The sequence below is a fragment of the Polypterus senegalus genome, chromosome 15 (assembly GCF_016835505.1).
Source record: "Polypterus senegalus isolate Bchr_013 chromosome 15, ASM1683550v1, whole genome shotgun sequence".
NCBI classification, from domain to species: Eukaryota; Metazoa; Chordata; class Cladistia; order Polypteriformes; family Polypteridae; genus Polypterus; species Polypterus senegalus.
The window spans coordinates 53,260,206-53,276,402 of record NC_053168.1 but is presented as its reverse complement, the minus strand read 5'-3'; the positions used below and the strand labels follow the sequence as shown (position 1 = coordinate 53,276,402).

Genomic DNA, 16,197 nt, shown 5'->3' with positions numbered 1-16,197 from the left:
TTAAAAAAATACAGCATTTTTTATTATACTGATTGATAATTAATAATTTAATAATTTTGTCCTTTAAATATTTCTAAGCCAACATAATTATAGTATGTAGTGTTCGCTAATAACTGGTGTTTTGTAAAATAAATGTGTGTTTAGTATTAATATAATGTTTGCTACATTTTACTAGGATGTTTAGGTTTTACATATATTTCTAAGAAGTTTTAAATTATCCATGCATATATTATAATTATATTACAAATTAGCCAAAAGCTGTTTTTTCTTTTTAAGTCTGAAAATATTCGCTGGGCCCAAGCTGTGAAATTTTTTGAAGCTCAAGAGAAGACACTTTGTGGAGATGTCCTGCTGGCAGCAGCTTTTATATCTTACATTGGCTCCTTCACTAGACATTATCGACAAGAGCTAGTGGAAGGGATGTGGATTCCCTTCTTGAAATCACAAAAGGCATGTTCTTATCCATTCTTTTTAAAATATAAATCCAAAACCAAAAACCTACATTAACATAATACAGAAAAGTAATAGCCCATTGTCTGAAATTGACTTTTATGACTTAAACATTTTACATTCGTAAAGCAGCGTTTTTATTTTATGTCTAATTTTTCTCCAGAACACAAGAGGTGATATTTCATGATGTCCACAGTTACATAAGTTAAGCTCATATTTCCCCCAGCTTCAGCTAATAGTTGAAGAAGGCCATATTAAACTTAATTTTTGATGTTCTTATTGCTACTTTAATAAGTAAATTAAGCAACTTCACTCTATGCCAGTTGCATTAATTTATCGCCTACATGAGTGAATAATAACTATGATTGTTAGCTTTGCTATTGTATAGTAAACGAAATGTATATGTGCATTTTAAAGAGTATTATTCTTTCTAACTTGAATCATATAGCTTTAAAAAAGTAATCCTTACTCTTTGAAAGATAAAATTAATTAAAATAATATTTTCTTTCTTCAATAAAAACACGACTAGGTTCCAATTCCATTAACAGAAGACTTGGACCCAATATCTTTGCTGACTGATGGTGCTACAGTTGCAGAATGGAACAATGAAGGTTTGCCTAGTGACAGGATGTCAACAGAAAATGCCACTATTTTAACAAACTGTGAGCGCTGGCCTCTTATAATTGATCCCCAACAACAAGGAATCAAGTGGATAAAAAATAAATATAAAAATGACCTCACGGTTGTGCGAATAGGGCAAAAAGGGTAAGAAGTTAATGAAATAATGTACTCTTTTAAGGATACTCACTTATTGCTCACTTATTGTGCACTTTTGCTATAGCACCTGCCTATTGACTTCTTATATACCATATTTATGGTATCCCATTCTTTCAGTCTTTTACATGTCTATTTTGCAGAAAATGTAAAGGACCTAATTATTACATTGATTCAATGATAGTAGACTATGTTTGCACCTCATAACTAAAACTTATTTTTATTTGTATAGACATATTTTCTCAGAATGTTCATACTTACATTTGAAAGCAGTCTGCACTTGATTATTGTACTGTATTTAAAAAAGAAGCAATAACTTAGCATTCCCAATTCAGGTAGCATGGAGTACAAGGCAGAAATCAGCCATAGAAAGGATAGCGGTCCATTTTTCATATTTACACACACATATGTATTATGTTCTTGCATAAGGAAGAGAGCAAGTGTCCAAAGGCAGAATGTGTGTTAATGGATTAATTATTAATCTTTTGTGATCCTTATGTATAACCTCAAATCAGAAAATCAGGCCTGAAATGCAAGAATGGATGTATGTTAACAAATGAAATGAAGTTGACCAGACACAACATAAAATATCTTGGGTTCCACTGTCTGCAATGAAATAAAAGTGAAAGTAAATTTAGGAATCACTGTGCTGTTTTTTTTTTTTTTTTATTGTCCTTTGCAATACCTTCCTAACTGTTTCTGATTTGGGATTGTATGTTCATTTGAATTTCAGGCCTTTGGGGCCTTTATAGGGTACTGAATTTAAATTTAGATTTTTTAACATTTTTTCAGAAGTTTCATTTGTTTTATTAAATAATCATTTTGCTCCACCATATTTGTTTTCCTATTGGCACTACCATTTTGTAGCTTTTTTTGTGGAACTTTGCCGAGTCGTTTACTATGCTAGAACTTACAGAAGTCACAATGTGTGAGTATAAACTGTTGAACCACCATTTATAATGGGCTGCTCTGCTGAAATTCTTCCTAAAGTATATATATCTTTTAGAATGTGTATAGCAAATACAATTACTTTGAATTACTACCCAACCACTCTCATAGCCTGTTTATTTGACTTGTTACCAGGTACCAAAATTTAAGCAATGGATTATTATAGCAACAATAATGTCACCAAAGTTTGAACAGTTGAATAAAACCTAACATTAAAGAAAGAACAATGCCACAGAAACCAAAAAATACTAATTTTTACTAATCTGATACATACAAATTCTTGCTTCATTCAGTAAATCCAGTTGAAGCTGGAGAGTAAAAGTTTTCTTTATTAAGGAAGGAATCACATTAAAAGCAGAAATCACACAACCACAACTTGGACTGACCTTAAAGAGTTAGAAAATTAACTCTAGGCAGCTCACCAGAAAACATATTTTTGGTACAAAATTATGTATATTATTTGATAATATATAGATATATGTGATAGTCTGCGATGAAATAGGATAATAAGGATTATGTTCTGGTCTTTAATCCTTGAAAACAAATTATTGCCATTCTTCCCATGTTAAAAAAATATCAGTTATTGCAGAGCCTGTAACAAGCATCTCAGAATTAGTCATATGAAAATACAGTAAAAGTCACTATAGGATAAGAATTTGTCCTATCTCACAGTAGGATAGAAGTATTTAAAAAGCATCCTAGTTCCAGTCCCAGGGATGAGTAGGAATTCACATCTGAGATTCAATAACATCACAATTTAAGAGCAATCCCTTGCCACAAACTAACACTCATGATGATGTTTTATAGTATTCTGATACTAAAACTAAGGCTTCATCACACATATAATAATAATAAATATCAAAGTAGTAGGAGAAGAAGAAGAAGGAAAACATAATGAGGTAGAATACTACGCTAAGCTATATGTAGTTGTTGCCATTTGATTACAGCAATATCAAGAATAATAATGAGGACAGAGATGGAAAGAGTGAAGCACACAAACCAAATAGGGCTATGCACGATAATAGACAGTGTTTTAAATAATAATAATGAACCACAGCCACACTTTCAGAAGAAACACCTTCCTGCTAATGGCCATGGAAGAACCTTGTAAGGTAACAATTACTGAACCAGCTGTGACTATAAGTCATGAGCACTCTTCCAGTTTTCTGTTCACAGGATGCTGTGCCTCTCTCCATGATAACCCCCTGCCTCCCCACCTTAATCTTCTATAAGGCTGTATTTTATTAATGCCCCAGGAACATCCACCTATCTTCTTCTTGAACCTTCCTGGGCTTGTAAACTGTAACAAATGTTATAGTGGTCTGTGGAATGCAGAACTTGGCATACCTTTATGGCATTTAGCTATCATTCACCAATTGCATCCATGACCACCTGTGCATTGATATTTTCATATGGCTTGTAATTCATATGTGTGCTCATTCACACTTGAGGCAGTGATCTTTATGTCTATGACGATTTGCAAGAATGGAGCTTGCTTTATCATTACCTCACACAAAGTGATGGGTAAAATTTATAAATCTGCGTATTGCCTCACACATTGTAAAAGCATTTAAAGTTTGGTAAAATAAATTCGAGAAATGGTTGATTGTAACATACTCAAACCATCACTATTGCAAAGCTTCATTTTTCTTCTGGCCAAAATGTTACCAACCCTTTTTGGCTGGCAGTTTATGGCTTCCCCATGCAGATGGACCAATCAGGTAAAGAACAATATTTGTTACGAATATTATTTCATTTCTGTCAGATAGATATCTTTTTATGAGTTCCTTGTTGTCCAGCGCTTTCAAAACGTTCAGTCTTAAGAGGGGATGCGAATGCCAGTTTCAGCCTAAATGCTATTTTCTGGCATCTCTTAGTGATTTATGACAGCTCAGCAGCACTCCCACATGCTGGTGAAGTTAGGAGTTGGTTCCTAAACTGGGAAAAATTAACAAAATGCTTTTACTCCTACTCTCTAAGACGAGGAATAATTTTTTGTCACTCCAAAAATTTTGAGCCAGATAGGAGCGTTTTCTTCTCTGAGACTCTTAATACGAGCACAGTTCTCAAAAGCAGTATAATTTATCCCCTTGAAAAAGTTTACCTCTGCTCCAGGTTTGATGAACATTTTTCATTGAGAACATTATCGATTACATAGTTTTCAAGGTCAATAACAGCCAATCAATGATTCACAGTCAGTTTCTCAGTTTTGGAGATATTTTTGTAAAAAGCTTCAAATGCAATAAATAAAACCAATTTTTGGATAAGTCCTTAGGGTATACAATAAATGATGATCAGTCCCACTGGAAAGAAATTCTTCAACAGGCTGAATTTTGTAGGAAAGGTTTATTAGCAACTTCACCTGGGATGTCACCATTTAAGAGCATCTGTAGTTTTATACCAAATCTTTTGCTAGTGACTTCTCCTATAACCACTGTTCCAAGTCTATCGTGACATTTAATGAAACTTAAATATTTTGCAAGTCCTTTTTAAGACAACCCTTGAAAGTGGTAACCTCTTCTGGAAGATTTTTGTAAAGAAGGATAAGGGTCCCTCATGTCATTAGTAGGAGGAAAGGTGTGGCTGACCACAGTGGATATTCCCCCAAGGATCCCAACTCAGAAACTAGCGCCTAGGTAGATTGGCCCCTATACTTGTTAGAAAAGTGGGTCTGGTATCTATCAGGCTGGCCCTTATTACTCATGTTTTAATTCCCTTGATAGTTCCTGTGTCTTGTTTTGTAGCTGCTTACACTTCAGCTTTGGTTTGTCCATCTCTACCACCCTTATTTGTAATGCATCAAGAATATGAAGTAAACTACATTTTGAACATCAGGCACCATGGTGTTTTGGAAGGGGTATGCCCTCAAAGATTACTTCTGGGTACCTGTCTTAGACATTAATACATCTTTTGAGACTATTTAAAGAGGTCACCAAGTAATACATGATGGGTATATTCGGAGTTGTACCTTATGGGGGTGCTGTTATGACCCACATATATTTGTCCAAGCCTTTGTAGTTTGATTTGATTTCTTTTACACCAATTACCAATGAGAAATCAAGCACAGTTACACCATTTATTGGCTAACTGAACAGATTACAATATGCAGGCTTTTGAGACAGCACAGTCCCCTTCTTCAACTCTGTTCAGTTAGTCAAAAAAAGGCATCATTTTGCTTGATTCGTCATCGAATCCATAATGGATCACAAGGTACAACACCCTACTACAAATTGGGAAGATATTTATTTACCTATTTAAATAAAAGCAAATCAATTTCTTTGTCATAATAAATTATTAAACATGGTATGTAATGCTTTCTTTCTGGGAGAAATGATCAGTTGCTGTTTAATTTCAGATATTTAGACATCATCGAAAGAGCTCTAGCATCTGGGGATGTTGTTGTACTTGAAAATCTAGAAGAAGCTGTGGATCCAGTTCTTGATCCACTGCTGGGGCGTAACACAGTCAAAAAGGGACGGTAAGCATTTTTTCTTTTTTTTTTTTTTCCCCATTTGGGTTTACTGCAAGCACTGAAGTGTTTTGTCAACATCGCAAAGATATGCATGTTAGGTTAACTGATAACTGTACATTGGCCCAGTATGTGTAAATATGGGTGTGTGCAAGTGTGCCTTGTGCTGGACTGGACTCCTGTTGAAGGAAAGTTGCTATTTAGTTCTTCTAGGATAGAATCCTTCTCCTCTTGATCCTAAAATAGCAATAGCAGGTTCAAGAAATGATTGTACCTTCTTGCACTCTTAATTAAATAAATTAACTTTTAATTAGGTAAAAGTAGTCTTTCTAATGATGTGTATACATACTGTAAACATTAAGTATGCCATTTCTATTATACAGTAGGATACTTTCTCTGACCTATCAACATAAAAAATCACATACTTTCTCAAACTATTCTTATTCTGGTCTCATTGCTTGGTACTTCATGGATTTTACTTGTTTATATTTTTTCAGGGTTTTTAAAATAATGTAACAAAGCATTACATCCCACACAACTGTATTCATTTTGCCAGTAAAAATTAATTTGTGGGTGGCACGGTGGCGCAGTGGGTAGCACTGCTGCCTTGCAGTTAGGAGACCCGGGTTCGCTTCCCTAGTCCTCCCTGCGTGGTTTGGATGGGTACTCCGGTTACCTCCCACAGACCAATGACATACAGGTTAGGTGCATTGGCATTCCTAAATTGTCCCTAGTGTGTGCTTGGTGTGTGTGGGTGTGTGTGTGTGTGTGTGTGTGTGTGTGTGTGTGTGTGTGTGCACTCCCTGTGGTGGGCTGATGCCCTGCCCAGGGTTTGTTTCCTGCCTTGCACCCTGTGTTGGCTGGGATTGGCTCTGGCAGACCCCCGTGACCCTGTACTTAGGATATAGCGGGTTGGATAATGGATGGATGGATGGAAATTAATTTGTTGTTGGGTTTGGAATTTCAGAATGCTTAGTGTCATCAACACTCTGAATGAGTGGTGTTCGACTCTTAGTTTTCTATGTATTATGCATCATGTATTATGTTAAAAGCTACAATGTAATAATTGAATTGTTTCCCTTGAATTTAAGATCTAAAATATTACTCATAGTACCTGGAAATGTTGTTCAATTACCATTATGAATGCAAAAAACTGATGACTTATCCTAGTCAATAAAGATGTTACATTTTACCATTCCAACAGAGTTAGATATTGATGTTTTTTCTTTATCCACTTCACTTATAGTTTAGTACTACCCTCTTTATATATGTGCTTTGTTACCTTTTTTGATTCCTTTAATTTTGTGCATTTATATTTCCAGAAGTTAGTAAAATAAAAGGATTATTGCAGATTCTGTTCTTCAAAAACACTCATTTTATCTATTTTGAAAAATCAAGAGAAAAATATGCCACCAAATATATCTTCTTATATAATAGGCTACCGTGGCTGTCCTTTTGTCAGTCCAGGATTTTAAATCACCTGTAGCTTGCAAACCGTATGAACTATTGACCTGCAATTTGGTACACATACTGTATACTACGTGACGTCTACCATCCGCTTTCACGGTGATGATTGACCTCCAAGGTTAATCCTCTTTTATTTTTATTTTATTTTAAGGTAGAATCAACTCTCGGCACTGGCCAGCAGGGCAGACATGTGGTGCATGTGTACGGGCACCGTTCTCATTCCCTATCACCTTCGCCATCACTTTCCCTACCTCTTCATATCTTAAATCATTCTTGAGGCAGATTGAAGACTTAAGTGCCAGCTTAAGTGAAAAATTAAGGAAAACGTACTAAGTAATTGCAACTGATTTAAACAGTTTTAACATGAAAAGATGCTGATGAAAGAAGAGAAGAAGCGGGCCGCTAGGGTGGAGAAAAGAAGAGCTGCTCAGGAAGCAACAAGTGCATTAACCTCTGAGCAAATACTGTAAATGCTAAACACACAGAGAAAAAGTATGAAAACTATGAATGCTCAAGTCAAGTGTATTCGCCGTTGTAGCGCCGTTACTGTTAATTTATATATATATATATATATATTGTGAACTTTGACCCGGACACACAAACAGGAACTGTGAGCCCTGGACTTTGGGGAATTGGTGCAAGAGGCACTGGGGTTTGGGTTGCACGTGACTTTAATTTGTAAATAGTGTAAATAAATAGTGTGTGCTGGAACTATGTTGTCCGTCTGTGTGTGTCCGGGTCAAAGTCCACAGTGGCGTAGTCATTTGGATGGTCCGTCTGGTACAAGACGGGGACCTGCTTTGATATCAAGTATGTCTGTGAACGGCCCGGTGCAGCAGTGGACCCCACACACTGGCCGCGGGAGTGGCCTGTGCACAACCCCGCGGAAGCGGTTTGCCCCAGAGACCGTCGCCGGACTGCAGAATGGCCATCCCCGGGTGCGGAGGAGGACCAGAGGAGGGCTTGTGCCTTCTCCAGACCGCAAGGGGGCGTCCGTCCTGGTTATGTTGGGGGCAACGGGAAGAGGGCTTGGAAGCCCAACCCTGTAGGGGCCCGTGACCACCGCCAGGCGGCGCCCCAGTGCCTGAGGAACCCTGGTGTGGCGGAAGTGCTGGGGGGAAGACGAGAGGGGACACCTGAACGGCTTCCGGGTGCGCAGTTAGCACGTCCGCCACACTGGGGTGTGGCTAGAACTGATTGCCGGGAAGCAGCTGGAGCCCATCCGGGTTCCTATAAAAGGGAATATATGATTCCCGGACGAGCACCAGGTGTTCCCGGCATTCTTCCCTTGGCCACGCCCCAGCGTGGCGGAAGTGCCAGCTGTCCTCCCGGCAGCTCTCCGGGTGTCCTCCAAAGTCTTCCCCCCGGCACTTCCGCCACACACTCCCGGGATAATCAGGCACTGGGGCGCCGCCTGGCGATGGTCATGGGTCCCTACAGGGCTCGGCTTCCAAGCCCTTTACCCGAGGCCCCCAACATAACCAGGACGGATGCCCCCTCGCGGTCTGGAGGAGGCACAAGCCCTTCTCTCGTCCTCCTGCCCCGCCGGGACCACAATATATACTAGCAAAATACCAACGCGCTTCGCAACGGAGAAGTAGTGTGTTAAAGAAGTAATGAAAAAGAAAAGGAAACACTTTAATAATAACGTAACATGATTGACAATGTAATTGTGTTGTCATTGTCATGAGTGTTGCTGGCATATATATATATATATATATATATATATATATATATATATATATATACACACACACATATAAACATATATATACACACACATATATATACTGTATATATATATATATATACATATACATACATATATATACATATACACAAATATATACATATATATATACACATACATATATACATATACATATCTACACATATACTGTATATACACATATATATATATATATACAAATCTACATATATATATCTACATATATATATTTGGGGTGGGACTCGATTAAAAAAATTAATCTAATTAATTAGAGGCTGTGTAATAATTAATCTTGATTAATCGTATGTAATCACACATGAAAATTTGCCCCAAATCGCAAATGATTTTTTTAATTTAAAAGGGTTTTAGTGGGCTGACAGAATCAAATAATAGACATGGACATGAATATTGTAAACTCAAGCTCTTTTAATTTCTGAAAAAAAAATGCCTTTAAACTGCATTTCAATTCAAAACAGAAACAAAAATATCATCCCTGGCTAAAATTGGACAGACTTAAAAATAAAGTGGTATTTTAAGTACTTTAAGTACATTTTCAGAATGGTATTGCCTTTAAATAATAATACAAAAATTTCAACATAAAGTGCAGTTTTTCTTCTTAAAAAAATAAGGTAGAAACATAAAAGGTAATTTGACCAGCTTCACCTTTAAACTCTGAGTAACCTTAGCCAAAATGATTTTGTACATTAGGCTAAAACAGTGTGATCATTGAACATTTTTTAATTAGATGTAATTAGAATTACTAACGCACGGAAGTCCAATGATCCCCAGTAAGAGCCACAAAGTCCGCTTTCTGTAATGCATCTAATTTTGCTTGCTTTTCAGTGTGCACAAAACCATGCTTTTATCAAGGCTTCCGTTGGGTAGTCTTTTGAAATGAAATTTTCCTCCGATCAGTCGTAGGAACGCGCTTTATTCTGATTCTAACATTTTTGTAGTTCTGATGTGTGCATCAATGTAATCGATGTACCAGGAAATCATGCATTGACAAAAGTTCCCCTTTGCTTGGAATTGAAAGTGTGATTAAATGCGATATTTTTTTTAACGCGTTATGGAGTACATGCATCGAAGCTTCTCAGCTGTGCTTGTGCTAAGAAAAGGAAACATTTTAAAAATAATGTAACATGATCGTGAATGTAATAGTTCTGTGACCGTTATTAATGTTGCTGTCATCAAGGATTTGATTATAATTTCTATCAATCAGGTTCCTATTTGGACAGTTTGCACAAAACCACGCTTTTATCAAGGCTTCTGTCGGGTAGTCTTTTGAAATGAAATTTGTCTCCGATCAGTCTTAGGAACACGCTTTGTATCCATTATTCATAAAGCTTCAATTGGTGATCTGTCTTTCTGCGTTATCCACATATCTTTTCATACGGCTCAAACCAAAGGGATGCGAGGGTAAAATGAATCGGGAAGCGCGTGTACATACTCAGTGCACTCCCTCTCAGGGGTCGAGCCTCGAACGTCGGCGCTAGAGGCAAAGCCTTTACCATTGCGCCACGGCATGTGGTTTGTCTATTTGAGAGTATGTAGATCGGGGTATATATATACATATATATACTCGCGCTTCGCAGCAGAGAAGTAGTGTGTTAAAGAAGTTATGAAAAAGAAAAGGGAACATTTTAAAAATAACATAACATGATTGTCAATATACAGTAATTGTTTTGTGAGTGTTATGAGTGTTGCTGTCATCAAGGATTTGATTATCATTATTTCTTTCAATCAGGTTCGTATTTGTAGGATGTGTTGTGTTCAAGGTACATTCCGTGTTTGTCAATTGTTGTAAAGATAACAGGTTTCATTCATTGATTCGTTTCTTACTGAACTAATAAACAGCTCATCTTCCTCTTTATCTGAGACGTAACACACTGCATGCACGGGTTTTTTTTTTTTACACGGTCTTCCTTTAGCGGGACATTGACTTTTTCCACCGTGTGCTTTGTTTCCGCAGTAGCTGCACTTATGAATATGCTTGTATGTATCACATGCTTTATATTTTTTTGCTGCCTTCTCAATTGTGTAATTCGGTTTTTGTTCAGCCCTCTTTGGAACTGTTGCTTTTTGTCTGTGCACTGTGTTATTTCATGTGAGCCGCTCGGTGTACATGCATCGAAGGTTCACAGCTGTGCTGGTGCCATCTTGTGCGATGTCCACGGCTGTATTTAATGTTAGCTAAGACCCGGCACTTAAAAGTTTGTCTCGCAGTTTTGCTGAGTTTGTGCCAAACACCACCCTGAACATCTCATCTTCCTCTGCATAAGCACAGTCCTTCACCCGTGAATATTTAGCGGCAGTGTTTCTATTGGATTGCCGCTGACGGACTAAATTACGTGGGGGGCGTAACTCCGCCTCCCATGGGCATCGAGCACAAGTCTATCTATACTAATAAAAGGCAAAGCCCTCACTGACTCATAACTAATTCTCCAACTTCCTGTGTAGGTAGAAGGCTGAAATTTGGCAGGCTCATTCCTTACAGCTTCCTTACAAAAGTTGGACAGGTTTCTTTTCAAAATTCTACGCGTAATGGTCATAACTGGAAGGTATTTTTCTCCATTAACTGTAATGGAGTTGAGCTGGAATGACGTGGGGGGGGCGGAGTTTTGTGTGACATCATCACGCCTCTCACGTAATCACGTGAACTGACTGTCCATAACGTGTTAAAAAAAATATCGCATTTAATCACACTTTCAATTCCAAGCAAAGGGGAACTTTTGTCAATGCATGATTTCCTGGTACATCGATTACATTGATGCACACATCAGAACTACAAAAATGTTAGAATCAGAATAAAGCGCGTTCCTACGACTAATCGGAGGAAAATTTCATTTCAAAAGACTACCCGACAGAAGCCTTGATAAAAGCGTGGTTTTGTGCAAACTGTCCAAATAGGAACCTGATTGATAGAAATTATAATCAAATCCTTGATGACAGCAACATTAATAACGGTCACAGAACTATTACATTCACAATCATGTTACATTATTTTTAAAATGTTTCCTTTTCTTAGCACAAACACAGCTGAGAAGCTTTGATGCATGTGCTCCATAACGCGTTAAAAAAATGCATTTAATCACACTTTGCATTCCAAGCAAAGGGGAACTTCTGTCAATGCATGATTTCCTGGTACACCGATTACATTGATCAGCGCTTCCCGATTCATTTTATCCTTGCACCCCCTTGATTTGAGAAGAAGTATGAAAAAATATGAGGTTAACACAGAAAAACAGATCACCAATTGAAGCTTTATGAATAATCGATTCACCATCAATAATTGTTTTGGTAAAGCCATACTCAGTGTAATCCTCCTTCCATTTTATAAATTTTCTACCACTAGCCATGATTAAATGAACGGTAAAAAAGTAAGAGCGAAGCGAAGGTGACTTATTCAGGCAGGCAGGCGACAGCTCAATAGCTCGAATTTGAACATAAGTAGGTTCTATTTAGTCACCAGAAATATCTTTGGTAGGAATGGAAGTTGAATTTAGTCTTTAAATTTCTATGGTAAAGAAAAAGTTATGCAATGGCGACTAAATTTAACTATATAAAGTCAAAACTTGTATATATAAAGTCATTCCCGAATATATAAAGTCAAAACTTGATTATATAAAGTCACTGTCGGAATAAATAAAGTCAAACCTTGAATATATAAAGTCAGCGCTGGAATATATACAGTTAAAACTTGAATATATAAACTCATTCCCAAATATATAAAGTCAAAACCTGAGTATATAAAGACGGCGTTGGAATATTCCGGAATATATAAAGTAAGTGCTGGAATATATGAAGTCAAATCTTGAATATATAAAGTCAGCGTCGGAATATACAAAGTCAGCGCTGGAATATCCATCCATTTTCCAACCCGTTAAATCTGACCACAGGGTCACGGGGGTCTGCTGGAGCCAATCCCAGCCAACACTGGGCGCAAGGCAGGAACCAATCCTGGGCAGGGCATATGCATCATTTTCAAAACATTAACCGAACAGTGTTTTTTTAATTTATTTTTCTGAATACGTTTTTGTAAACTCAGTTCAGTTCAGAGTCGTTTCAATCAATATATTTTGACTTTGACTTTATATATTCAGGAATGAGTTTATATACTCCGATGTTGACTTTATATAATCAGGAATGACTTTATAAATTCTGATGCTGACTTTATATGTTCAGGTTTTGAATTTATATACTCAGCAAAAAAAGAAACGTCCTCTGACTTTCAACTGTTTTTACTTTCAGTAAACTTAATGTGTAAATATTTGTATGAACAGTAAAAGAGTCAACACCATAAGACATAAACTAAAAATGTTTCACAATGTGTCCCTGAATGAAGGGAGGCTCAAAATCAAAAGTACCAGTCAGTATCTGGTGTGGCCACCAGCTGCTTGAAGTACTGCAGTGCATCTCCTCCTCATGCACTGGACCAGATTTGTCAGTTCTTGCTGTGAGATGTTACCCCACTCTTCCACCAAGGCACCTGCAAGTTCCTGGACATTTCTGGGGGGAATGGTCCTAGCCCTCACCCTGCTATCCAACAGGTCCCAGACGTGCTCAATGAGATTGAGATCCGGGCTCTTCCACTGCGAGGATGATCAGCTGTCCTTCCTGTCTCCCTGTAGTGCTGTCTTAGGCGTCTCACAGTGCGGACATGGAAATTTATTGCCCTAGCCACATCAGCAGTCCTCATGCCTCCCTGCAGCATGCCTAATGCACATTCACGCAGATGAGCAGGGACCCTGGGCATCTTTCTTTGGGTGTTTTTCACAGTCGGTAGACAAGTCTCTTTAGTGTCCTGCGTTTTTAGAACTGTGACCTTAAATGCCTACTTTCTGTAAGCTGTTAAGGTCTTAACGACTATTCCACAGGTGCATGTTAATTATTTGATTATGGTTAATTGAACATGCATGGAAAACATTGTTTAAACCATTAACAATGAAGATCTGTAAAGTTATTTGGATTTTTAAAACATTATTGTTGAAATACACAGTCCTGAAAAAGGGACGTTTCTTTTTTTGCTGAGTATTTAGCGCTGACTTTATATATTCCGACGCTGACTTTATATATTCAGGTTTTGACTTTATATATTCAAGCGATGACTTTATATATTCAACTTTTGACTTTATATATTCAGAAAAAAGTTTTGACTTTATACATACCGACACTGACTTTATATATTCAAGTTTTGACCTTATATATTCCGACAGTGACTTTATATATTCAAGTTTTGACTTTATATATTCTGACGCCGACTTTTTGGCACCCCATAGTATATGTGTGTGTGTATATATGTACACATGTATGTATATATATATATATATATATATATAATATATATGCCAGCAACACTCATGACAATGACAAAACAATTACATTGTCAATCATGTTACGTTATTATTAAAATGTTTCCTTTTCTTTTTACTTCTCCGCTGCGTAATATATATATATATATATATATATATATATATATATATATATATATATATATATATATATATATATATATACAGATATATATATGGTATTTGCTCTAATATATATATATTACAGATATATATATATATACAGATATATATAGATATAGATATAGATATGACAACAACACTCATATAAATGACAAAACAATCACATTAACAATCATGTTACGTTATTTTTTAAATTTTTCCTTTTCTTTTTCATAACTTCTTTAACACACTACTTCTCCGCTGCGAAGCGCGGGTATTCTGCTAGTTATAGTATATGGATGAAAAAATAGGTTCCAGTTATGACCATTATGCGTACAATTTCGAAATGACACCTGCCTAACTTTTGTAAGTAAGCTGTAAGGAATGAGCCTGCCAAATTTCAGCCTTCTACCTACACGGGAAGTTGGAGAATTAGTGATGAGTCAGTGAGTGAGTGAGTCAGGGAGGGCTTTGCCTTTTATTAGTATAGATATATAGATATATATATATATATATATAGTCACAAACTTGACTCCGTGACATAGAAAGTTTTGGGGCAGCCACCCGTATAATTGGTGTCCTGGCTGCAAATTCGTAAAATTATATACAGCACTGATGTGCACAAAAGCGAGTCCACAACAGAACTGAGGGAATAGGGAAAAGGTAGAGGCTTTTAAAGGGGAATACAGGAAGTGAAGTCAAAGGGGTCATGCTCATGAAGGTCTTCAGCCATAGGTTCAAGCCCGGACGTGACTTCACAGGGGCTGGAGCCGGCAAGGACTCCCTCCATAGGCTCAGTCCCGAAGTGACGTCAAGAGGACCAGGTGGAATCTCCCGTAAATGGCCTGCAGGCAAGGGAGAAAAAGAGTCAGTGCACTCTGTCACATCCCGGTATGTCTCAGAACTGCCCTTACTCAAGCCCTTTAGCTGCCTCCCATGTGCACGTGTGTGACAAGATATATATATATATATATACTGTACATATATATATATATATATATATATATATACTGTATATATGCACAGTATATTTCTTTTAGATTTTGCTTTAGTATTTTAGTATCACATTTTGATCATTGTTGCTCAGAGTGGATTCCTTGTGTGTGTGTTCTGTTATATATTTTTGTTGCCTATGCTGTCTAAAATAACTTTAATCAATTCATAGTATATGGTAGTTAACTAACTCCCAAGTAGTTTAATGAATTGCACCATTCATTATATCTACTATGGTAAGAAAATGCTGCTGTGATTTTTCTTTACAGTTGCTTTTTTTTTTTGTTTTAACAGGATTCCAGTATTTTTGTGCATATAGTTTTATATACACATGTTTAAAAATACCACTATTAACTGTTCAGTTTGTATTATGTTATACTAACTTATTCTTGAAGGTCCTCACCTACCAGGAGGTTGGCCACAAAAAATCTCATTTTAAGCTTATTTCTAGTAGATGACCTAGTATGTTGTTTTTCCTTTGATTAATAAAGGTTGCTAAGCTGCAAGTGATGGATATGGTGTAATCCAACAGCTGAAGTTCATTAATAATTGGAATGTTGTAGAGTGTGAAGTAATGAATACTAATTATTCCTTTCATGTCTGACAGAACCCCATGGGCCAATTCATCAGCAGAGACTTTAATTTGGTCTTGTAATGGTTCTATCAATAGTACATTAATTCTGTGTTGTAAAGATATAGATTTGAACCTGACCCTTTCTGTAACAACCACTGCTATAATATGGAAGTCTGCTGGAAAATACTGGTTAATTAGAAAAAATTAAAACTACCAGTCTCTCAGTAATCCCACTTTTAATGAAATACATATTGTCACTATATTGACTTTGTGAAAATTATTTAATTATATTCTTAAATTAAATAATATATAAGAAAAATATTTGTCCTAATCTTTTCTT

At 36.7% G+C, this 16,197-nt stretch overlaps 1 protein-coding gene across 2 annotated transcripts in view; it reads left to right on the top strand.

Annotated features, from left to right (window-relative positions):
• Positions 1-16,197, top strand: part of LOC120515473 (dynein heavy chain 11, axonemal) — a 331,373-nt gene that overhangs the window by 249,807 nt on the left and 65,369 nt on the right. For both annotated transcript variants that reach the window (XM_039736528.1, XM_039736527.1), the window contains 3 exons: positions 277-450; positions 980-1,215; positions 5,528-5,650. In XM_039736528.1, coding sequence (XP_039592462.1) covers positions 277-450; positions 980-1,215; positions 5,528-5,650 — 533 coding nt within the window. The remainder of the gene's footprint in view (positions 1-276; positions 451-979; positions 1,216-5,527; positions 5,651-16,197) is intronic.